General features: G+C 40.3%; 1 protein-coding gene across 2 annotated transcripts in view; it reads left to right on the top strand.

Moving 5' to 3' along the window:
- The window catches only part of LOC126187765 (zeta-crystallin-like), a 164,448-nt gene that overhangs the window by 95,792 nt on the left and 44,234 nt on the right, over positions 1 to 24,422 (top strand). For both annotated transcript variants that reach the window (XM_049929030.1, XM_049929031.1), the window contains exons 4-6: positions 6,049 to 6,137; positions 17,592 to 17,676; positions 20,550 to 20,679. In XM_049929030.1, the coding sequence (XP_049784987.1) occupies positions 6,049 to 6,137; positions 17,592 to 17,676; positions 20,550 to 20,679 (304 nt within the window). The remainder of the gene's footprint in view (positions 1 to 6,048; positions 6,138 to 17,591; positions 17,677 to 20,549; positions 20,680 to 24,422) is intronic.

The raw sequence follows: 24,422 nt of genomic DNA, 5'->3' as shown, positions 1-24,422 counted from the left end.
CCTGCCATATTGTTGGACCTCCACCAGTTCCTTTGGGCCACAGTCCCAGAAATTACTGGCCTTTTTGTAACACTTTGGTCCCGTCACACTTCACACTGCTTCCTGTGGAGAGCCAGTACTCTGTGACATATAACTTTGTTGACTGTTGTTTTATCAGTGTGGCATCCACCCTGTGCTGCTCTCCTGAACCACCTGGATGCAACGGTATATGCAAGCTGTGTAAATACCACTATGTCGTGCCTCCTCCACTCTAGCAGTGCCCTGAACATGTCATCAGCACTGCCTGAGTGTGGCAGTAAATATGACAAAATATTGCACCATCTAGACCAGGCTGATCCAATGCTTCTGCTTGGGTCACGAGCACCTGTGAGAGCCCATCATATCTCCCATGGGCAGGCACACGTAGCGTAGATTACCTGCTAAGTATCCCACTGCACGTGTTTTGTGTGTGCACAAATCACTTGGTGATCCCTGCCCGGGATCACTCGGCAGGGCAGTATTGTTGTGTAAGATACAACACAGCTGACTGACTGCTTTTGCATCAGCTGTTTGCCCACCTGTGTTCCTGCACCCCACTGTCAACAGGCAGGCACTTGAGCTGGAACAGCCTGATCCAGGTGACGCTGCCAAGCTAAATACCTGAAAGCAGCCCAAAATGAGAATTTACAAGGTTACACGTATTGTACTTTAATTGTTGTTGTTGTGGTCTTCAGTCCAGAGACTGGTTTGATGCAGCTCTCCATGCTATTCTATCCTGTGCAAGCTTCTTCATCTCCCAGTACCTACTGCAAGCTACATCCTTCTGAATCTGGTTAGTGGATTCGTCTCTTGGTATCCCTCTACGATTTTTACCCTCCACGCTGCCCTCCGATACTAAATTGGTGATCCCTTGATGCCTCAGAACATGTCCTACCAACCGATCCCTTCTTCTAGTCAAGGTGTGCCACAAATTTCTCTTCTCCCTAATTCTATTCAATACCTCCTCATTAGTTATGTGATCTACCCATATAATCTTCAGCATTCTTCTGTAGTGCCACATTTCGAAAGTTTCTATTCTCTTCTTGTCCAAACTATTTATTGCCCACGTTTCACTTTCATACATGGCCACACTCCATACAAATACTTTCAGAAACGACTTAATCTATACTCGATGTTAACAAATTTCTCTTCTTCAGAAACACTTTCCTTGCCATTTTATATCCTCTACTTCGACCATCGTCAGTTCTTTTGTTCCCTAGATAGCAAAACTCATTTATTACTTTAAGCATCTCATTTCCTAATCTGATACTCTCAGCATCACCCGATTTAGTTCGACCACATTCCAGTACCCTCATTTTGCTTTTGTTGACATTAATCTTGTATCCTCCTTTCAAGACACTATCCATTTCGTTCAGCTGCTCTTCCAGGTTCTTTGCCGTCTCTGGCAGAATTACAGTGTCATCGGTGAGCCTCAAAGTTTTTATTTCTTCTCCATGGATTTTAATTCCTACTCTGAATTTTTCTTTCGCTTCCTTTACTGCTTGCTCAATATACAGATTGAATAACATCGGGGAGAGGCTACAACCCTGTCTCACTCCCTTCCCAACAACTGCTTCCCTTTCGTGCCCCTCGACTCTTATAACTGCCATCTGGTTTCTGTATAAATTGTAAATAGCCTTTCGCTCCCTGTATTTTACCCCTGCCACCTTCAGAATTTGAAAGAGAGTATTCCAGTCAACATTGTCAAAAGCTTTCTCTAAGTCTACAAATGCTTGAAATGTTGGTTTGCCTTTCCTTAATCTTTCTTCTAAGATAAGGTGTTAGGTCAGTATTGCCTCACGTGTTCCAACATTGCTACGGAATCCACCAGTTTTTCCATTTGTCTGTAAAGAATTCGTGTTAGTATTTTGCAGCCATGGCTTATTAAACTGATAGTTCGGTAATTTTCACACCTGTCAACACCTGCTTTCTTTGGGATTGGAATTATTACATTCTTCTTGAAGTCTGAGGGTATCTCGCCTGGCTCATACATCTTGCTCACCAGATGGTAGAGTTTTGTCAGGGCTGGCTCTCCCAGGCCTTGTTTTGGCTTAGGTCTTTCAGTGCTCTGTCAAACTCTTCACACAGTATCATATCTCCCATTTCATCTCCATCTACATCCTCTTCCATTTCCATAATATTGTCCTCAAGTACATCACCCTTGTACAGACCCTCTATTTACTCCTCCCATCTTCCTGCTTTCTCTTCTTTGCTTAAAACTGCGTATCCATCTGAGCTCTTGATATTCATACAAGTGGTTCTCTTTTCTCCAAAAGTCTTATTTAATTTTCCTGTAGGCAGTATCTATCTTACCCCTAGTGAGACATGCCTCTACATCCTTACACTTGCCTTCTAGCCATCCCTGCTTAGTCATTTTGCATCTTCTGTTGCTCTCATTTTTGAGACATTTGTGTTACTTTTTGCCTACTTCATTTTTGTATTTTCTCCTTTCATCAATTAAATTCAATATATCTTCTGTTACCCAAGGATTTCTATTAGCCCTTGTCTCTATTTGATCCTCTGCTGCCTTCACTATTTCGTCCCTCAAAGCTACCCATTCTTCTTCTACTGTATTTCTTTCCCCCATTCCTGTGAATTGTTCCGTTATGCTCTCCCTGAAACTCTGTACAACTTCTTGTTCTGTCAGTTTATCCAGATCCTTTAAACTCCCAACTTTTTTGCAGTTTCCTCAGTTTTAATCTACAGTTCGTAATTTAAAACCTGGTTCCTGAATCTCTGTCTTACCATTATATAATCTATCTGGGACCTTCGAGTATCTCGAGGCCCCTTTCATGTATACAACCTTCTTTTAAGATTCTTGAACCAAGTGTTAGCTATGATTAAGTTATGCTCTGTGCAAAATTCTACCAAGCGGCTACCCCCATTCCATATTCACCTACTACATTTCCTTCTCTTCATTTTCCGACTATTGAATTCCAGTCACCCATGACTATTAAATTTTTGTCTCCCTTCACTACCTGAATAATTTCTTTTATCTCATCATACATTTCATTAATCTCTTCGTCATCTGCAGAGCTAGTTGGCATATAAACTTGTACTACTGTGGTAGGTGTGGGCTTCGTGTCTGTCTTGGCCACAATAATGTGTTCACTATGCTGTTTGTACCCGCACTCCTATTTTTTTATTCATTATTATACCTACTCCTGCATTACCCCTATTTGATTTTGTATTTATAACCCTGTATTTACCTGACCAGAAGTCTTGTTCCTCCTGCCACCGAACTTCATTAATTCCCACTATATCAAACTTGGACCTATCCATTTCCCTTTTTAAATTTTCTAACCTACCTGCCTGATTAAGGGATCTGACATTCCATGCTCCGATCTGTAGAACACCATTTTCTTTCTCCTATCCTCCTGAGTAGTACCCGCCCAGAGATCCAAATGGGGGACTATTTTACCTCTGGAATATTTTACCCAAGAGGACGCCATCATCATTTAAGCATACAGTAAAGCTGCATGCCCTTGGGAAAAATTACATCTGTAGTTTCCCCTTGCTTTCAGCCGTTCTCAGTACCAGCACAGTAAGGCCGTTTTGGCTAGTGTTACAAGGCCAGATCAGTCAATCATCCAGACTGTTGCCTCTGCAACTACTAAAAAGGCTGCTGACCCTCTTCAGGAACTACACGTTTGTCTGGCCTCTCAACAGATAGCCCTCCGTTGTGGTTGCACTTACGGTACGGCTATCTGTATCGCTGAAGCACGCAAGCCTCCCCACCAATGCCAAGGTCCATGGTTCATGGGGGGGGGGGGGGGGGGGGTACTTTAATTACATATCTAAAAACAAATCACCAGACTGATAAATATTTTGTCCTCTCAGCATTCCATTTCATACACTATTTGCGTTATGAGAGGAATTTTTAAGATAAATGAACACAAGATGTGGTTGAGACAATTGGTAACTTCTGAAATAGCTCATATGTGAACTCCAGTTATCTTGTATCAATGAGATATTAACCTTCAGACTTCATTCAAACATATGGCACATGGTTGTTAGAGATATGCTTTTTGGATTGATCAGTGTTGCATTGGGTGATCAGATGCTCCATTATTTTTTTGGAACTTTCCACTTGCAAAGTGCTTGCATTTGCTGTAGCTATCAATTTATTTTTTACTGTATTCAACAGTTGTCTACCAGCCTCTAGTTGTGCCCATAACAACTCTAGTCTTGATACTTTTGTGTGGAAACCCTCAAGTATATGACATAGCAACTACCTGTAAGACCAAATCACCAGTTCTCCAACCCTTGTTCATTCACTCGTTTCTTCATGCCCTGTGGTCTGTAAATCCCATCCTAAAAGAGAGCCTTCAGGAATGTGTTATGTGATAAGATATCACAATGCCTCTGAGCAACCTGAATTAGGTACTTTCATGAATTTTCAGTAGGAAAACCTAACAGGGGCCGTGCAGACAAGTGCTTCTTCTAGTTTCATGAAGTAACGAATAGGGGAAAATTTCTAGTTAATGGAAATTAATGTTTATAATTTTACAATGACCATCCTTTATTTTATTGCGTAAGGAAAATATTTAAATAGTAAGCAGTGTGGTACTGACTTTGGCGAGTCAGTTGACATACCTTGATGACACGACCTGAGCCATAGTATCCTGTTGTGATGCTAATTCAGCTGGTATTATTGCTACTGTTAATGATGACTCCAAAAAAGGGGATAACTTTATTCATATTGTGAAGTATTAGAGTAAGGATTACATCATTACTTTTTGAATTTTTAGTTTCAAGTGGTGTCCTATGTGCTGATTAAATAAGTTTCATTATTTTGTCAGCAGATTGTATAGGGTGCTGGCTTGAATTTCTTTGTCTGTTGGACAGGAAAATTAAATTCAAATTTGGTACCAATGTAAATAAGAGAAATCAATCATTATGACATGAACCAAACTTCCTTGAAGAAATAATAGAACAGACAAAAATTGAAATAACTTATATTGTGGAATGCCTTCTAGTTCCTCCGTAATTTATTCTTGAGCAAAAGCCAGTGTAGCATTTCCTTTCTATAAGGTATATGGATGCTTATTAACAGTTCACTTACTGGTCATGTTACTATGCACTGTTTATATGCCTGATGGTTTATCACTAACATTGCGATAAAACGGTCATCACTTAGTGTATAGGAACAGTCTCTCTCTCTCTCTCTCTCTCTCTCTCTCTCACTTACACACACACACACACACACACACACACACTTACTTTTAAAAAAATGAATGACAAACTCCCTTCAGAGCTGATGTCAGCAATTTTTGTAATTATATGGTACAACATGTAAAAGGTATTTCATATGGTGCAGCAAGTCTGCTTACATGTATTGACATTCGTAAAATGACAGTGACTGAGAAAACAAATTATCATTTACATTAAGATTAAATATTTAGTGACAGGCTCACAAACAGAATTGTTTACAGGCATGACAAGCAACCAGTTTTTTTCTTTGATGAGTGGCTACAGCCAAACCTTAACTGAGACTGAAAGGAACCCACTCAGTTGGAGAGTGTATAACTCACTCAGCTAGATCCATGTGTTACAGAACATCAGTCCTCAGAACAAGCTGCTCTTGAACTGCAGTTTGGGAGCTGGTACACCCCGCAGTCACAGTATCTCTCTCTCTCTCTCTCTCTCTCTCTCTGCCTGCCTAAACCTTGATTCTGTCCTCTTGCTTTCCCCTTTCCTCTTCTCTCTGTTCTCTTGTTGTACATCTTTTGCTTAAACTCCTGTTCATAATGCAGTTTGCCTTCAAAGTGGTCTCAGATCTTTCTAATTTTCCCAGTCATTCTTAATTTTTTTTTTATTTTGCACTTCATCTTTCTCTTCCCACCATCTCTCCATTCTTTTTGTCTCTGTGTATTCATTTTTTCTGACGTGTTCCCTCTTTCCTGTATGCCAAATGCCCCTTCAGCCCACCCCACTACATGTGTAAGTTATGTCATGCTGTCAGAAGTGCATTTGTGTGACAGAGAAGTATTCTATGGTGAATTAACTAAATAGCTAATTTTTTTATAGGTGTCGCATTAAACCGGGAGAAGTCCTTCTAATTCATGGTGCAAGTGGTGCAGTTGGAATTGCAGCATTACAGTTGGCCAAAGCATGTGGTAAATTCTTCTTGTTTATTATGTAGTCAGAATTATTTACAGAAGGCAGAATGACACTACTTTTGTATCATAAGTTAGGCTTAATAGAAGTAAGAGGTTATCCAAAGGCCGTGGCCTTTAATATGCAAGTTCTAAACAGGTGTCCTTCTAAATTAGCAGTTTAGCAGGAGATAAGGCACAGACAGTGAAATTAAGTTCTACTCAGCCTTGCCATAGGAAGATACAGTGTTTTTGAAACAATGAGGTTTTTTTTTTGTCTGTGGTCCAAGAAAGTGATAATGCCAGCACATTTTACATCATTATGTTACTGAGTGTTAAAAACCTCTCCTCATCCTGTAAAAACAATGTGAAATAGATAGATAGTTACAAACAGCAGTCAGGCCTTAGTATCATGAGATGACAGTGGCCATGTGTATGCGAACTGGGCATGTATGCACGTGTGTGTAGTTTTTCTTTTTTTCTTTCTTTCTCTGTGTTTATTAGCTTACTCTGCTTTTAAATGTGTGTTTCTGCCGCTCAATGCCACCTCTATGTGGTGAGGAAAAGTCTATCATAGTTCATATTGTTGTTATTCCACCCAGGTTTTTGTCCATTATTCTCTCCTCATCCTGTTATATTCATGTAGGAAATAGGGAAGAATTGCTGGCTTCATGTGCTGTATGTGACATAATCTGGCTTACTGTACTCTCCTGATTACTCCACGAGGTATGCAGTGGGGATGGTCTGAAATCCTGGTTCTATGAATTTACCAGGTAGCAAGAAAAGCATTGATTTTCTTCCAGTGATCCCACTTACATTCTCTGTTGCACTTCAGCATAGCCTATAATGATCTTTTATGATTCTAGCAGTAATTCTCAGAATTTTTTCAACATTCTTCATAATGCCATCTAGATAAGAACACCAAATCAGTATCCTAAAATAGGTCATACAAGAATTTGGCATGCTGTTTCCTTAACAAATACATTGTATTTGTTCAGAATTCTCCCAGGCCATTTATGGTTGTGATAAAGAGAATATGGCTTTGATAGCTGTTAGAAGTTAATGATACAGACTGGAACAGCTCTTCCTCTGCGTGCAACAATGATGAATAATAGGAAGTGTACACAATGAATCGTGGGTCAGTTGTTGGCAGCCAGTGACAGTCACTGAATGTATTAGTTTCTTTTTGGCCAAACATGCAAATTGATTACATTTGTATGGGGAGTGTGAATAAACCTAGATGTTCTGACAGACTGACTGTAGCTAAGCCCAAGGCCCAGATTAGATTGGAATGTGACAATTTGGTTGACAAACTGAAAGAATCTCAAGACAAAATTATGATTGCCATAGTAGATTGGTGTTTAGCATAGTTGGAGATATACGTTCATCATTGCAATAACCTACTTGTATGTCTTATTTCCAGTTTTACTGAAAATTCTGAAAATGTGGTTAAATTCTAACCTAATATAATTAAATAGTAGCTATCACTATTTATGAACCATAGGAAATTACAAATGAACATTCTGATTCGCTACCAACAACCATTAATTGCAGTTGCCAAGTGCAACAAGCAGTTAGAGACCCAGAACTATCACTACTTTGTTGATTTATGGATAGTAGGCCATGGTCAAATTCATTTTCCTGTGCCTAACATTTCATCTTCCAGTGCTAAAGACATCATCAGAGGCTGCACTGGGATAAGGAATCACTTGGCTCATTTGTCCGTACTATGGTTTTATCAAGATCCAGTAGCTACTGCGCTAGGATGTACAGATAGACCATATAAATTCAAAATCACGAAAGTAAATTTAACAGAAAAGACACAAAAACAGTTTTAACAGAAAAGATGGAAGTGCGGAATTAGACAATTTGTGATCCTTAGTGCTAAATGAAGCAAACACCACTAACCCTTGTCCTCTACTAGTGCCATAACACGTCAGCGTGACTCTGCGATTTTAGGCAGTGGCTTGATGATGGCAGAACCTACAGTTGCTGTGATACATACAGACAGTTTGACTTGCTGATGTTATTTAAGTTTGTAACTGCTTTCTTAGCCATTATAACTTCTGATGATGTCTACAGCACTGGACAATGAAACATTAGGCACAGAAACATGCCCTGGACGTCAGCCTAATGCCTATAAGAGAAAAATCATGAAGGATGCAAGTACTTGCTGTGAAAGCCAATTGTGTGTGATTAATCTCTGATGCTTTCACCAATTATGGATTATGTCTGCAGTTTGTGTAACAAGACTAGTGCAGCCATGTTAATTTCATGTGAATTTGCTATTGTACAGAAATATAAAGAGCTATTTTCACAACTAGAGTGCCATATTCATTATATACTGCAGAGCAGTAACACACGTTAAACCCTAAACACTAATTTCCTCCAATAATTACCATGTTGTCTGTAATTTACTGTAACTGGGACTAAGATTGTTAAGTGTCACATAACGAGACAGTAATCACACATTTAAAGACTGACAATCTCTTCAGTACCTTTATAGAGAACATAAGGCAAAATGTTAACCACTGAAAACATATTTAGAACACTGACCCATGGTGCTGTATTTGGTACAACATTTTACACCTGTTACAGTGCAACACACTCTTTATTATACAGAAAATATGGATACATTGTAATCACTTCATAGTTCACAATTCCATTCATCACTGGGTTGCTGTAAATTGTAAACCACACCAAGAGAATAATGCAGATTGTTCAGAGTCAAGCAGGTCTGGTAGGGTGTTTGGCACGGTACAATCTGAAGTGTCTTGCATCTGCCCCAGTGATTGGATTTTATATCTGGCTTAAGTTTAGCTGCCAGGCCCGTGTGACAGCTTGATGCCCCCCCCCCCCCCCCCACCACTCTCTCTCTCTCTCTCTCTCTCTCTCTCTCTCTCTCTCTCTCTCTCTCTTTCTCTCTCTCTCTCTCTCTCTCTCTCTCTCTCTCTCTCCCCCCCCCCCTCTCTCTCCCTCTCCAGTAACACTTAGCAATCATACAAATAAATAAATAACAATACCAAAGAAGGAAAGTTGCTACTCACAATATAGCGGAGATGCTGAGTCGCGGTGGGCACAATAAAAAGATTCACACAATAAGTATGGTCTCAGCTCTCTGAGACTGCTGATGTGTGTGCAAGTTGCATTTATTTGAGTGTGTGTATGTGTGTGTGTGTGTCTACTGCTGACAGAGGCCTTAATGGCCGAAAGCTTTAATTGTGTGAATCTTTTTATTGTGTCTATCACGACTCAGCATCTCCGCTATATGGTGAGTAGCAACTTTCCTTCTCTGGTATTGTTACATTCCATCCTGGATTTTCCATTGTTTGAAATAAATAAATAAATAAATGGTACAATAATTTGAAAAATGTAGCCAGTTGCATGTATAAAATGTAGCTGCGCAACACAGTTCATAATGTCAAATATAGTCTGCCAGGGGCAACACAGTGTGATTGAATCTAATACACATTTCCATTCAGGTCTAGTAAATATGTTGGATGATCTTTTAAGTGATTATTCTAGATACGGTAAAAATAATGGCTCATGATACTAGTAATATTCAGGACAGAGAAACTGCTTGGTTGCAGTGACAAAGTACTTTACTCTGAACTACAAAGTTAATTTTGACTAAAATCACATTTTCTGAAATCAAAAGTGTCTGAAACTGCTGAGTGAACATGGTGTAAACAAGCTATAGTTATGCCGGTATAGGATCATGATAGCTAACATCATTGTTGCCAGCTTTCAGCTGTGTAGCACTAATGGTTGCAAATGAAAACGAGTCATCTGTATATGACATTGCCATAGAAATGTGCACTAAATTGCATTACAGATGTTAGCACTTGGAGCTGCGGCACCCAGTCCAATGCAGCTGTCAGGGATCTACTTACACCGATTCAACTACAGGCCTTAATTGAGATTCCAGTGCTTCGCCAACTGATTACCATAGCAGTTGCACTGTTGTATCTGCTGCTGGCACCTTCAGTTGCATGTACAAGTAAACCAATGCTATCATAATGATGGTGTTGGCATCTTTCTCCTATTTACAACACTCTTGGCTAAGCTTACTGTTGTAGCAAGAACAGGTATGATTTATGAAAAACAGTGCTTTATAGAGCCAATGTAAGATACAGTGTAGTACAGGTTGTGCATAGCATTGAACACATTGACTGGACAACAGTAATACAGGTTACAGAATAGACTGAGCACTAGTTTGCGATCACTTAAATAATACAGTTTCTGTGGTGGCTCACCAATGTGTGCCAGGAGGCCAACCCAGGTGGTCTCTTTAAACGGGCCTGTGAACTGTATGGACACACAATCTCTGTAATCGTGCACATCATGAGTGAAGGTACATTGCTCTCCCTTCCAGTGGTGGGAAAAGCATGTACATAACACTAGACACAGAAAAATGCGTGGTACAGAAAAAATGCATGGTACAGAAAAAAGCAGTGGTTCAAGAAAAAAGCACTGGTACAGAAAAAAATACTGGCACCAAAAAGCACTGGTACTGAAAATGCGCCAGTACTATGAAAGGAAAAAAGCATTGATCTCACAAGGCACTGAGATTATGAGTAACGAAGAACACCAGTGACTGCGCTGACATCCCTGTCAGTGCCCGACAACAGTTGTTGCCACAGCATGTGATGGTCGGGCACCAGCAAGTAGGGGTAGAAGTGATTAGGGGGCAGTTTGACATGCCTTCGCCCCCTTACATAATAGGCCTTAGGACAGGACTGGGGATGACGTCTCCATAGCGACATCCTCAACGAGGTCAGCAGTCAGCGGCAAAGGTGCCAGCGGGGATAACAGGAGACAGCAGCTACACAGGACCCAGTAACAGAGGAGGTGACAGCTGTGGCATCGTGTGCAATGAGGGTTGCTCCAGTGACAGCAGTCAATGAATGAAGGTGGAGGCAGGAGTGCCAGACAACGATCTGCCAGACGGAGACCCTTGCTGTGGAGCCGGACCATTGGTGGTACAGGAACAGACCGGTGGGGGCGGGGGTATGGGAGGCAGTGGCCCCTCTGGAAAAGAATCTACCATTCACGGCCACAGCTGGTTGAAGTGGCAGGATGTCTGTCCATCAGGAGTACAGATGATGCACATGTGCTGACCCGGCAACTCTCGATGATGTCAGGAACCCATGTTGGCCGATGGCTGAAACCACAAGACCAGACAGGTGCACCCGGCTGAAACTGCTGTGGAGCCAGCAGCGCTGGATGAAGTGATGTCTGATGCAGCAGGTGGAGGAGGATCCATGGTTGATATCCATGTAGAAGCTCTGCTGGGTTGCTGTCCCCCACCGGAGTGAAACGTTACAAACTCAGAAAACAGTGTGAAGTAGCTTCAGTGGACTGCTGGATACATACGTTCACATCTGAGTTTTAAACTTCTGAGCCATGTATTCAGCCTCACCGTTATGTTGAGGATGAAACAGGGGAGCTGCGAGATAGTGAACACCAGTAGCCTGACAAAAAGATGCAAATTATTGAGAAATGAACTGAGGGCTCTTATTGGTAACCTGGGTACACAGAAATCTCTCAGTTGCAAAAATCTTAGACAGGGCCGAAAAAGTGGCCGCCAAGGACGTGGGCAAATGATGCACCATGTAGGGAAACTGGGAATAGCCGTCAACTACAATGAGCCAATAGAGATTTAGGAGAAGCCTAGCAAAATTGATATGTAGATGCTCCCGTGGGTGCTGTGTATTGGCAAAGGGGAAAAGACTCCTGCAGGGCCACCTGTTGCTGAACGCAGTGAGTGAAATTGGTGATAAGCCACTTAATGTCCCCATCTGTGCCCAGCCAATACACATGCCGGCGGGCTAAAGCTTTGGTGCAAGCGGTTCCCCAATGACTGATGTGCAGAAGCTGCAGCACATTACGGTGTAAGGAAATGGGAATTACAACCGGAGAGCAGTGTCCTCCAAAGCTAACAAAAGAACCCCATCAAACACAGAAAGGCAGTGTTGGAGGGAGAAGTAATTATGCAAGGGATCCGAGACATGGCCTGGCGGTTTTTCTATCCAACTAAGCTGTACAAAAGTGAGGACCCTACTAAGTAAAAGATCCATGCCGAACCAAAACCATTGACTGCGTTCTGGTTCTCATTATCCAAACAGAAACAAAGGAACTCTTCCTGATTGAACGATGGGTCTGGCCCAATCGGAAGGCAAGATAAGGCATCAGCATTGGTGAGTTGCACCTGCTGGTCGGTAATGGATCTGATATTGATAACAGGAGAGCCAACCACTGCAAACGATGCGCTGCCTTGTCTGGCATCAAAGCTGAAAGGTTAAAAAGAGCAACCAACGGCTTACGATATGTGATTAAATGGAACTTAGAACCATACAAGAAGAGGTGAAATTTCTTGGGGGAAGACACAAATGCTAATGCATCTTTTTCAATCTGAGAATAACGCTGCTGGGTGGTACTTAAAGTCTTAGAACCGTAAGCAATGGGTCGTTCAGGTCCATCCAGGTATTTGTGCTCCAATACTCGGCGCAAAGACCATGCTGAGAGGCATCTGTAGCCAACATGAGATGCTGGCCTGGATGAAAAGTAGCCAGGCATGGGGCATATTGAGGCTTAGATTTAAACAAAGTGAATGCTTGATCACAAGCTGTGGACCAGAAAAACACACATTTTTATGCAAAAGTGTATCCAGGGGCTGAGCAACAGTGGATGCGTCCAGTAAAAACTTATAGTAGTGCACAGCTTCACTTAAAACACCTGCAACTCGTTAACGGAGGTTGGCCCCAGCAAAGCTGTCAACATGGTGACACAACAGATTGACCCCTATGTGAGAAACATCAAAACTTACGTACTCAACTGACAGCTGAAAAAATTAAGACCTGGCAAAATTGCATGTGAGATGCTCAGACTGCAAAACAGAAAACAGTAATCGGAGATTGTTAAGCTGGGCCTTGGGGGAGGAACCCGAAATAACGATATTATCAAGGTAATCTGTATATTGAGCAAGCAGTAAAGGAAACAAAAGAAAAATTCGGAGTAGGTATTAAAATCCATGGAGAAGGAATAAAAACTTGGAGGTTCGCTGATGACATTGTAATTCTGTCAGAGACAGCAAAGGACCTGGAAGGGCAGCTGAACGGAATGGACAGTGTCTTGAAAGGAGGATATAAGATGAACATCAACAAAAGCAAAATGAGGATAATGGAATGTAGTCGAATTAACTTGGGTGATGTGAGGGAATTAGATTAGGAAATGAGACACTTAAAGTAGTAAACGACTGTTGGTATTTGGGGAGCAAAATAACTGATGATGGTCGAAGTAGACAGGATATAAAATGTAGACTGGCAATGGCAAGGAAAGCATTTCTGAAGAAGAGAAATTTGTTAACATTGAGTACAGATTGAAGTGTCAGGAAGTCGTTTCTGAAAGTATTTATATGGAGTGTAGCCATGTATGGAAGTGAAACATAGACGATAAATGGTTTGGACAAGAAGAGAATAGAAGCTTTCAAAATGTGATTGTACAGAAGAATGCTGAAGATTAGATGGGTAGATCACATAACTAATGAGGAGGTATTGAAAATAGAATTGGGTAGAAGAGGAGTTTGTGGCACAACTTGACAAGAAGAAGGGATCGGTTGGTAGGACATGTTCTGAGGCATCAAGGGATCACAAATTTAGCATTGGAGGGAGCGTGGAGGGTAAAAATCGTAGACAGAGACCAAGAGATGAATACACTAAGCAGATTCAGAAGGATGTAGGTTGCAGTAAGTACTGGGAGATGAAGCAGCTTGCACAGGATAGAGTAGCATGGAGAGCTGCATCAAACCAGTCTCAGGACTGAAGACCACAACAACAACAATATATGCAGCTGGGTACATACACTGTCAGCTGTTCTAAAAAATGCTGAAAAATTGTGGGTGCACTAGCAATGCCAAAAGGCAAGTGTCAACATTGGTACATGCCGAAAGGTGTATTGACAATGAGAGGTCACCTAGTGGCCTCATCCAAAGGAGCTGGAGGATGCTTCTGACAAATCAATCTTAGAAGAATAGTGGCAGTCTGACAATTTCACGAGCAACTTGTCAGGGTAGGGCAAAGGGTACATATCTATCACGGACTGTGCGTTAGTCGTGACATAGAAGTTGCAGCAGAGGCAGAGCTTACCTGTCAGTTTCTTAACAGTGACCAGTGGTGTAGCCCGTTCACTGGAAGAAATTGGCCGAATGACACCAAGCAACATCAAAAAGGTCCAATTCAGCCTTGACAGGGTTGCGCAGACCTGTTGTGCCTGAAAAAAACGAGTGTGCAGACTCTTTTCATGGTAATGTGGGCTTGAAAACTGGTAGCACAGCTAAGCCCAGAGGAAAAATGGAGACACAAACCAAGTGCAGAGGGACTCCAGTTGCTGATGTTGTACGTGATCTGACTCTAAATTTTCCTCATCGGCAATGGAGAAACTGAAGGCGTTAAACGCTTGCAACCAGAACAGGTCTGGAGTGTGGGAATGACCACAACAAGGAAGGTGAGAAGATGAACAACAGATAAGAAAGAGACAGGAGCGGAGAACTAATTTAGGATCGGAAACTGCTGTTTATTATAGGTAACCAGCTTCATGAAACCTGTGTGGAGGAATGGAGCCCAAATCCACTTATGTTTGTGCGTTTACTAAAGTCACTGCAGCTCCTATGTGTACTGCATTTTTAGCAGTTTATTAAACACTTGCAAGTCAGTAAACAATTTGTTTGGGAGAACAGTCATTGTAGAGATACTGTTTGTGTCCATCAGTACTGCTGTGTCCTCCACGTTTGAAGTGGAGTTATACACTGATGCGATGTGGCCTTTCTCTGATAACTGTTGCAAACTGCCCAATGCTTAGGGTGCAGCACACTTGTGATGGACGAAGCAGTATGGGCAAGACAGAAGGGGTAACGAGGCCACTGCTTTGACGAGTTCTGTTGCTGCTGTGGATGTAACCGACACTGCCCCTGCAGCACTGAGTCAAAGGCTGTACTGCTGCAATGGCTTCCCCATCATTCTGAACCCTTGCTTTGTGCCTAACAGAGATTGACTAAGCAACTTCCGATACCTTCCCTACCCCTACATAGTAGTGTGATCGCCTGCAGCCCGTGACACTTCAAAGGACTGTAGTATGTTGATTAGACCTGTAAGCATTGGATTCTCACATTGAAGTGCTCTTTTGTGGGCTTCCCTGTCTGGGGATCACACACCATGTGATCAGTGTAGTATTCGTGATGGATACCAGTAACAAATTTACTATGACAGTTCAACCCGTGTAATTCTGCAGCCCAGATGTTTCAACCTGTGTAATTCTGCAGCCCAGATGTTGTAAGATTGGTTTGGGCATTTCTGACAAAGGTAAAATTGTAGACACGCCACAATGATACACATTCTGTCACTGTAATAGATTGAGAGAAACTTACACATTGCGTCAAATGATAAGTTGGACAGTTCTTGCAAAGGTGCAAGTTGGCACAGTTACTGATATAGGTTTGCATTGCACACGCGAAAAACCTGGAAATGTTGGCATAACTTTGTCTCGTAGGAGTTCTAATCTTCAGTGGATTCATCATATGTCAGAAAGAGTGACGGTTACAATGATGGTAGAGTAACATGCAGCCAACAAGCAGGTGCCACCTGATTGAGAGCAGTGGTGAGAGCCTGCTGTTGTTCCGTGAAAGGTTGCTGCTGGGCAATGATACATTGGAGTGTTTCTTCCATCGAGGTGTTTTGTTGGATGACTTGATACTGACACTGACACTAACACACAGAGAAAACATAAACCTCAGTCATTATTATAGAAAGAACAAAGGCAATTTATGGAACATAATACTTACAGAGCCAACATCAGGTACAGTGAAGTACAGGTTGTGCCTAACGCTGAATACGCTGACTGGACAACAGTAATACAGGTTACAGAATGGGCCAAGCATTCATTTGCGAGCACTTAAATAATACAGTTTCTTTGGTGGGTTACCAGAATGTGCCAAGGGTCCAATCCAGGAAGCCTCTATAAGTGGGTGTATTGAACTGTATGGACATGTGATCGCATGCGTCATGGGTGAAGCTACATCACTTACCACTCATTGCAAGCATCATTTCATGATGCACACAGTAGGTTCTGAGACCAACAAGGAACTCAAGGAAAACTAGTCTTTGGCTCACCTGCAAACAATCAGCTAGTGCAAACTATTGAAATGAATGCTTGATCACTCACCAAAATATTTATACTTCACAAAGTTTTTCATGTATAAATCACATGTTTTGTTCAACATTTTTGTGATACACAGATTGCATATTTGCTGTTATTAAATTGAATAAATTAACATTAAAACAGTACTGTATAAAGTAGAATAAATATCATTTACATTTGAAGACACAGCGTTTTATTTGGAGGTGTAAATTCAAAATGTTGTACAAGGAGCTACAATTAAGTTACAGATTGTGAAATAACTATGATGGTTGGAAACTATGAAGATGAGACAGAAACATATCTAGAAGCTGTAGTTAGCAGCTCTGTGAGAGGCTTTGCATACTGACAGCCTTTACAGTTTTCAGATTTAGTCAGCATGTTGCAATATATTGAGAGAGACATTTTTTTTATCTGTATAAATCGACATTTCTTGTGTCTTTGGGAAATAATGTTCCTTTGTCTAGTCAATGAATGTACACTTGTTGAAGGTGGATGAAAATTTTTTTCCTGTACACATTATACTTGACCTTGTATTTTTTGCTTTGCAAACTTTCCTTTCCAAACTCTACCCCTTTTTCCCAAAGCTAACCAGTCCCATTCCTTCACACCTCTTCCTTCTCCTTCAACTCTTCTGCCAGAAGAAGGAACCACTGGCTCCAAACGTTTGTGAACTTTGATACCTTTATATATGTCAGATCTTACCACAACTTGGTGAGAAGATTTTTTTTAAAATTGTAACATGTAAGTATTTTATAAAATTCACAAAGATTTGAATGGCTCTTCTTGAGAGATGGTATCTTACTTCAGTGGGCTTCCATGTTGGTAGTTATCCTATAATACATGATATTCATCTTGAGTGCACCCAAGAAAAGTCTTCCATTTATGATGTGCTAGATTCATTTGCATGTTTTCACTATTGTGTGTAAAATAAAAATTTAACATCCTGTTGTTCACCTTGAATACCCCTGTGTTTAACAATTAAACCACAGTGATACAGTGTCAGTTTGGAAAACTCATACATAAAAGTTCATTGAAAAAAGATAAGAAATATCTACTAACAAACCTCGAAAAATAAAAGTGACTATATTAACGTTCCATACCAGAATTTTTAGATTTTTTGCTGAAATAGGTGGGAAGAACTATATTGAGCAATTAGCACTACAGCAAGTGGCTTTTGCAGTATCTGTGTAATGTAGATTGATGTATGACATAGTATTTGTTAGCTCATTGTTTGTAACAGCATTATATTTAAATTTGAGAACAGAAGTAATTTTTTTCCAGGAGTTTCTGTCGTTGGCACGGCTGGAACATTGGAAGGCATGGAACTAGTAAAGAGTCTGGGAGCAGACTTCGTGTTTAATCATAAGTAAGTAATTTCAAGTTTGTACACTGTATAGAATGAAATCATTTGAAATTGCAGTAAATGAAACAGCCCATAATGGAAAAAAATAACACACAAAAAAGAATCATATTTTTTAATCCAATAAAAGATCTCCAAAGTAGACATTGAATCATGATTTTCATAGATTACATTCTTCACCTTGGTAGCTGAGGGAGGTGGGGGTAGATAAACATTGATGTGGGGATTACATGGTTCAAAATTTTTGTCATTATATCCATTAGTGAAGCATAATAAAAATAAGGATAACAGCTTATAACTGATGATTCAGTTATGTGAAGTTGCTGACTTACGGCTTGAGGTGAGTTCACTTACTTCTTGTCACTTACTTTATTTCTTACCTGTAATTGTTCTGTTGATGTAATGTGCCCTGTAATTTATTCTCAGTACAAACAATTTTTTGAACCAACTCATGAGAATTTTGATGTAACTCAGTGATGCGGTCTTTATTCCTTGGTTCTGTGAGCTTACATGTCCTAGCACTTTCAGAAAAAGTTTTTGCAACACACACATTCAGACTGATTACTCTTCAGTAAATTCAGATACTACAGGTCATAAAAAAAGGAACTAACTACCTTCAGTGGGTAACCAATGAAGAATACGTATGAATTTTTAAATCACAAAGATGTTTCGGAAAGGTAGAGGTGGATGTGGTGATTTCCAAGGCAGTTCTCTTTGAGTTGCTCACATTTGGTAACTGTGCCTGTCAGCATTGGAAAATGTAATTGAATTTATTCTGTGAATTTGCTATTAGAGTTGTCTGTTCTTTACTAAGAAACAGCGATTAATGACTCAAACTGACCACAACATTGTTCTGATTTAAGTCAAGTGAAAAGTTGCATGAAGAGTGCAGCACCCTTTTGTTTTCACCAGGCAGTGATATGTTTGATTATTTGAAACTGTGCATTGATGTTGTATTGGCACACAAATGGAATAGTATTAGCTACATATGACACTGGTAGACTCTGTTGTACCCAGCCTGTGCTTGCATGTTTGCATTCAGAGTAATGTTAAGGGAACATTAAATACGAAATTGTGGTAGGCCCTTAAATGTCACACTAAAAGTCATGTAAGTCCATTCACCTCCATTTCTGTTTAAAAATTAGCAGTCACAGTGCTCATACTGTGCACGTGATCTTGCAAAATTGTGAACACATCAACATGAGAAATGTTCAGAATATATCTTGAGAGCAGTGTGCAGAATTCTGTGCAGGAAGATATAGGATAAACTGATGATGTTGCAGTATTTTCTGTCTTTTAGTCCCACAGAGCAGGCTGCATCTACTCTCTATTAGTGGTTGTCAGTGCCGGGAGCTCTCCTCGTGGAAAGACTTAGATTTTGCTGCTACATTTTATTGAACACCGTTGCTGTTACTTGTTTGTGTACTCTTAGTGACAAACAATTTGAGAAGAAAATAGCCATTGAACATACATTTGATAGACCAATGCTGTTCACTAATGTGAAAAGGGTACACTCCATCATATTACTCCGAGTCTCCTCTCCTTTTTATATGTGCACACCATTCTGTTTTATCCTGTATAATTGGATCACCATCACTTACAATTATTGTGACTTTATTGATCATTGATCTCATTCACAGCTGTTGTTTAGTGGACCTGGAATGCCTTGCTAGGAACTTTAAAACGTGGCTTGCATCAAATTGTTCAAAACTCCAAAATGAAATATTTTGAGGAAGAATGTCATCTCACATCTGCAATAACATTCATACATTTCTGTGGGAGATTTCTGCTTATGGAAGTAAAGTTTCAAAATGCGAACCAGGTGTAAGTGGCTGTTTGTCCACCATGCTTTATTCTGATCCTTACGTCAGATGCAGAGGTGTGGAAAGGGGGGGGGGGGGGAGGAGGAGGGACAGGCTTTTGTATGAGTGTGTGTTGCATCTGGAGGGAGATCTTGTCTGAAAGTTTGACTGGTTAAGTGTCATTTTTGTTTGCTGCGCAACATTGCTTCTGTTCAGAAAATTCTATTCCACCTCATACAGCTATTTACTGTCATAAGAATGTTGTAGCTTATATGAATGTTAGAAAATATAAATGTATTTTGATGAATTGAAGAGTCCTTAATGATTTTTTGCAGCCCTCAACATTACCTTAAGGCTTTTTTACTTTAGCCTCATGAAAAAGAAATTTGCAGGTTGATAGGTTTGATGAGGTCCTAACTGTACAGTGTACCATTGTCAGTAAGTTGTTTGGATAAATAGGTATGTACATGCTTTTAGTAATGTTCTGTGTTGTCAATTGGTATGTCATGTTAAAAACAAAAATAAAGGGGTTGTCGGTGCAAAGATGGCTTTGAACAACAAAATGCTCTAACAGAGGTGGTCCTTTCAAATGAAATATGGTGTTATTGTCCTCTGATCCATGAACTGAATTATGCAGCCAGTTATTTGAGTCATACAGTATAATGTAGAATTCGAACCACTGTGCTACTTCCCATTTTTCTCTTTGTAAAGCCATATCATGAGTGCCCTATGCTAAGAAAAGATACTCCTAAAACACCAGGCATTGAAACCCATTCAGTTAGACATTTATCCAAGGAGTCTCCCTCCAAGATACATAATTTTTTTGTACTTTGGTCATTGTAGACCAATTCATTAAGAGCTGCTGATATTTAAATTTTTATGTATATAGGTATTTGAAACAACCTACTTTGTGAACGGCAGCAGCCTGATTTTCATGAACAAAAGATGACAGAATTACTAGTTTTTGGCATTGTATCGAATAATGTGTTGTTATGCCATGACAGCTTCCTCTGATATTAATTTTAAATGTTATTGACTGGAGTTACTTTAAGTAACTTGTTGCTGTTTTATTTTCAGAGAAAAGGGTTATCTCAACAATGCTGTAGCCGCAATAGGAGGGCAAGGTTTCAATGTTGTTTTGGAAAATCTTGCTAATATTAACCTTGGTGCTGACCTCACAGTTCTGAATCAACAAGCAAGAGTTGCTGTAAGAATTCCAATACATAATATTCATTGCATTGTTTTTGTTGAATATGTAATAATGTTAAATGATAACATAATGAAAAGGAGAGATTGCTACCCACCATATAATGGAGGTGCTGAGTCACAGACAGGCACAAGAAAAAGACTATTAAACATATAAGCTTGCAGCCATGAAGTCTTCTTCTGAAATAGACATCATAGACACACATTCATGTCACAGTCTGGTCAAGTCGGGGCGGAACGGGCAAGAGCAAAGGCAGTGTACAGTTTTCTGCAAACACCTGAAGCTGAGTCAATAGTCGTGTGTGTGAGCTGCATTTGCATGAATGTGTGTGTGTGTAAGTTGTCTATTTCAGGAGGCCTTTTGGCTGAAAGCTTAACATGTTTAGCAGCCTTTCTGTTGTACCTGTCTGCGACTCCCACTATATGGTGAGTAGCGATCTATCCTTTTCATAATATTAGCATTATACCATCCTGGCTTTTCTATTGTCTGATATAATAATGTTTGATTGATGTAAGCTAATACTTTGTTAATTTTTTTATTTTATTTAAATTTCACACAAATAAGATGTAAATCCTGTTACCTATTATTCTACAATAGGTTGTATTTTCTGTCTGCAGTCGTATTTCTTTATTTACTTCAGGTTAAATAATAATGATGATGTATATAGTCTAAATATTACTACTACTACTACTACTACTACTAGTGCTACTAGTGCTACTACTGTTACTACCACTGACATCATAGTTGCTGCTGATGATCATGATGCTACTACAACATCAATAGCAGCAACAACAACAACAACATGGACACTGCATGGGCAGTGTTCCCCAGAATGTGTCAGGTTGATGCATGAAGCAGAGTCAGTTGTTGCCTGGCACTGGCCACATCTGTCTACAGAGTGCATTATCATATAGTGTCCTCAGAAGTGACTACTTCTCCCTCTAATGTTGTGGCAGTATGTGGCATATGGACCACCGTAGTCAGAAAGTGGGCCAGTTCTCTTGAGGAGTCTTGTAATCCAAGCCTTTGTTTGATGTTTGGGAAGCAGCTCTCTTTGTTGTTGGTGATAATGCTTCAAGAGAAAGTAGTAAGGAAACCTTTTCTATTTCAAATCACAAATGATGTTATGTGATGGTTCCCAGCAGAGCTGACAAATATAATTTTGTGCTCAAAATTTCATTGACTGATCTAATTGTCATCTACAGGTACTCCTGCAATGTCCTTTGATGCTTGCTTATTGTCATGTCACAGGGCACCTGCTAATTATCCAGGGTGGAAGCCACCACCCATACTTCAGTGCTGGCCAGTGACAATAGAATGTAGTGTGTTTGTCTTGCTGAGCTGGTACATCATGTATTGGAATTAAATAAAGACATTCTTCCACTAGGCCGGCCTGCCTCCCTGTCACCACCTACTCATCCCCTGAGTGCAGCTGCTCTCTTCAGAATGGTGTCAGAGTGGTTGTCTGCTCCGGGTACCCTTAAGAATGGTGTCAGGAGAACTGATGGTGCCAAAAGCAGCAGCTGATTGTCTGTCACTTTGCTGTGTAACGTCCAACTCACAAGTCGCAATATCATTGGTTACAGTGAATCGGACCATTTTGTTCTTGTGTGGTGACTGTCATGGGAATGAAGTCTAGGGAGTGTAATTGATAATACAAGTAGCTGTGGAGTGTTCTGTCTGTGTTAGTGCGGTATTATTGTTTTTGTGTTATTTTTAATATATTATCGCACAGTTTTTTCATGAGCAATTGGTTATGGATTCCAGAAGGTATAATTTAGCAGTGGAGGACTTTGCCTATAGAATTATGAAGTTGAATTTAAACATTTATGAATTGTCATATAGTGAGGAGGTAGATAATTTGGTACTACAGGAGGCTGAGCAACTAACACTGGATGTTTCCTTTATACATATATATAGTTTATCACCAGAAATGTCAAGTAGGGTGCACACTGGGATATCTAAAAATCTGTGTGTGGGGATTGGTTAGCATTGGAGTATGAGAAAATCGATACTTTCGTGGGGGTAAAGGAGCGGAGAGGCATGTGTTTACATCAAATGTAAAATGTTTTAATTGTGGGGATACAGGGCATATGCAAAAGCAGTGCTACCAGCCACAAAGAAGTGTTGGGAATAGCATGGCCTAACACCAATTTAATGGGAATTTTAGTCGGGGGTAGTACAGGTCATCAACAGGGATATATGGGTAGTGTCAGTGACCTCGAGAGGCCATAGGAGGCATTTGGAACCCACCACGTTACAAGTTGCTTGAAACAGGAGGGAATAGGATGTTGCTAGAACTGCATTTCATGAAAAATTGAAGCATCTGGAAGGGGTAGAGAGGACACAGATGGAGGACCTGTTACTGGAATTCCAAGATCTATATTTTTTTTTTTCACAAGGGCTATTGGCTATTACACCAGTATCACAGCACAGTATTCCGACAAGGAATGAAGCACAGGTGTATCAGAGAGCTTACAGAAAACCATGATAACTACAACCATTTCTGGAGGAATTTATAAATCAACAATTGGCTGATGAGATAATAGAAGAGAGTAGTAGCCATGGGAGATGGGAATTATCATGCCCAAGAAGTCTGTGGGTGGCTTGAAGAAGTTATGTTTTTGTTCGATTACCACCATTTGAATTGTAAAGCTACGACAGATGCCTAACCAATTCCAAGCATTACAGAAATGATAGATAACATAGGGCAATGCCACTACTTCTTGACAATGAACTCGAAAGGTGGATACCATCATTTGGAAGTAGCTCTGGAGGATACATCAGAAACTGTGTTTTCATCATCTTTGGGGCAGTATCAGACTAGAAGAATGCCTTTTCGGTTAAAACAAAAATCACTGGCAACATTCCAGTAAGTACTGGTTGAGGTTCTGAAAGGATTAAAATCTTATCGGTGTCTGGTGTATCTTGACGAGACAATTGTCTTTTGAAAGAATATGTAGGAGCATAGGCAACGGTTGAGGGACTTGTTGGAAAGATGTGTGGAAAAATGTCACTTTGCACTGGAGAAGTCAACTATTTAGGCCATATTATTGGTTATGACAGTGTGAGGGCAGATCCTAGATTAATACAAGCAGTGCAAGACTTTCCAGTACCAGGAACAAACAAGGAGTTACAATCATTTGTGGGTCTCTGAGATTACTATAGGAAGTTTGTGAGGAGATTTGTTGATACAGCACGACTGCTTACAAAGTTGTTGAGAAAGGGTACTAAGTTTGTGGGTCAGAGGAATACCATGTAGCATTTGTCAAATTGAAAAAGGTGTTGATGTCGGTTTGGTGTTTGTTTTTCCAGACTTAACAGAAGGCATTTCTGTTATCATGTGGTGTATCAAATCATGCTCTTGGGTGCATTTTATGAGATGTGTGAGAAAAGACTTTTTATCTACCAAAGTTTTTACTTTTTTTCAAACAATATTGTCCCCTTCAAAGAGTTCCCTTCAGCACCTATACACTGACTGTCTTGGTAGCTATGCTGAAAGACTTCAGTTGATAGGGCCTGTAATTGTTGGTCACATTCTTATGAATGTCCTCCATGCCAATACTTCTTGACAAAGGACTTAAACAGTGGATACCATCAGTGGGAAGTAGCTCCGCAGGATACACCAAAAACTCTGTTTTCAGCACCTTTGGGACACTACCAACATAGAAGGATGCCTTGTGGGTTTTTTGGCAATATTCCAGCAGTTAATGGTCAAGATGCTGAAAGGATTAAAACTGTGT

The sequence above is a fragment of the Schistocerca cancellata genome, chromosome 5, assembly GCF_023864275.1.
Source record: "Schistocerca cancellata isolate TAMUIC-IGC-003103 chromosome 5, iqSchCanc2.1, whole genome shotgun sequence".
In the NCBI taxonomy this organism is placed as follows: domain Eukaryota; kingdom Metazoa; phylum Arthropoda; class Insecta; order Orthoptera; family Acrididae; genus Schistocerca; species Schistocerca cancellata.
Note: the sequence above shows the minus strand (reverse complement) of the source record. Positions and strands in the feature narration are given on the sequence as shown.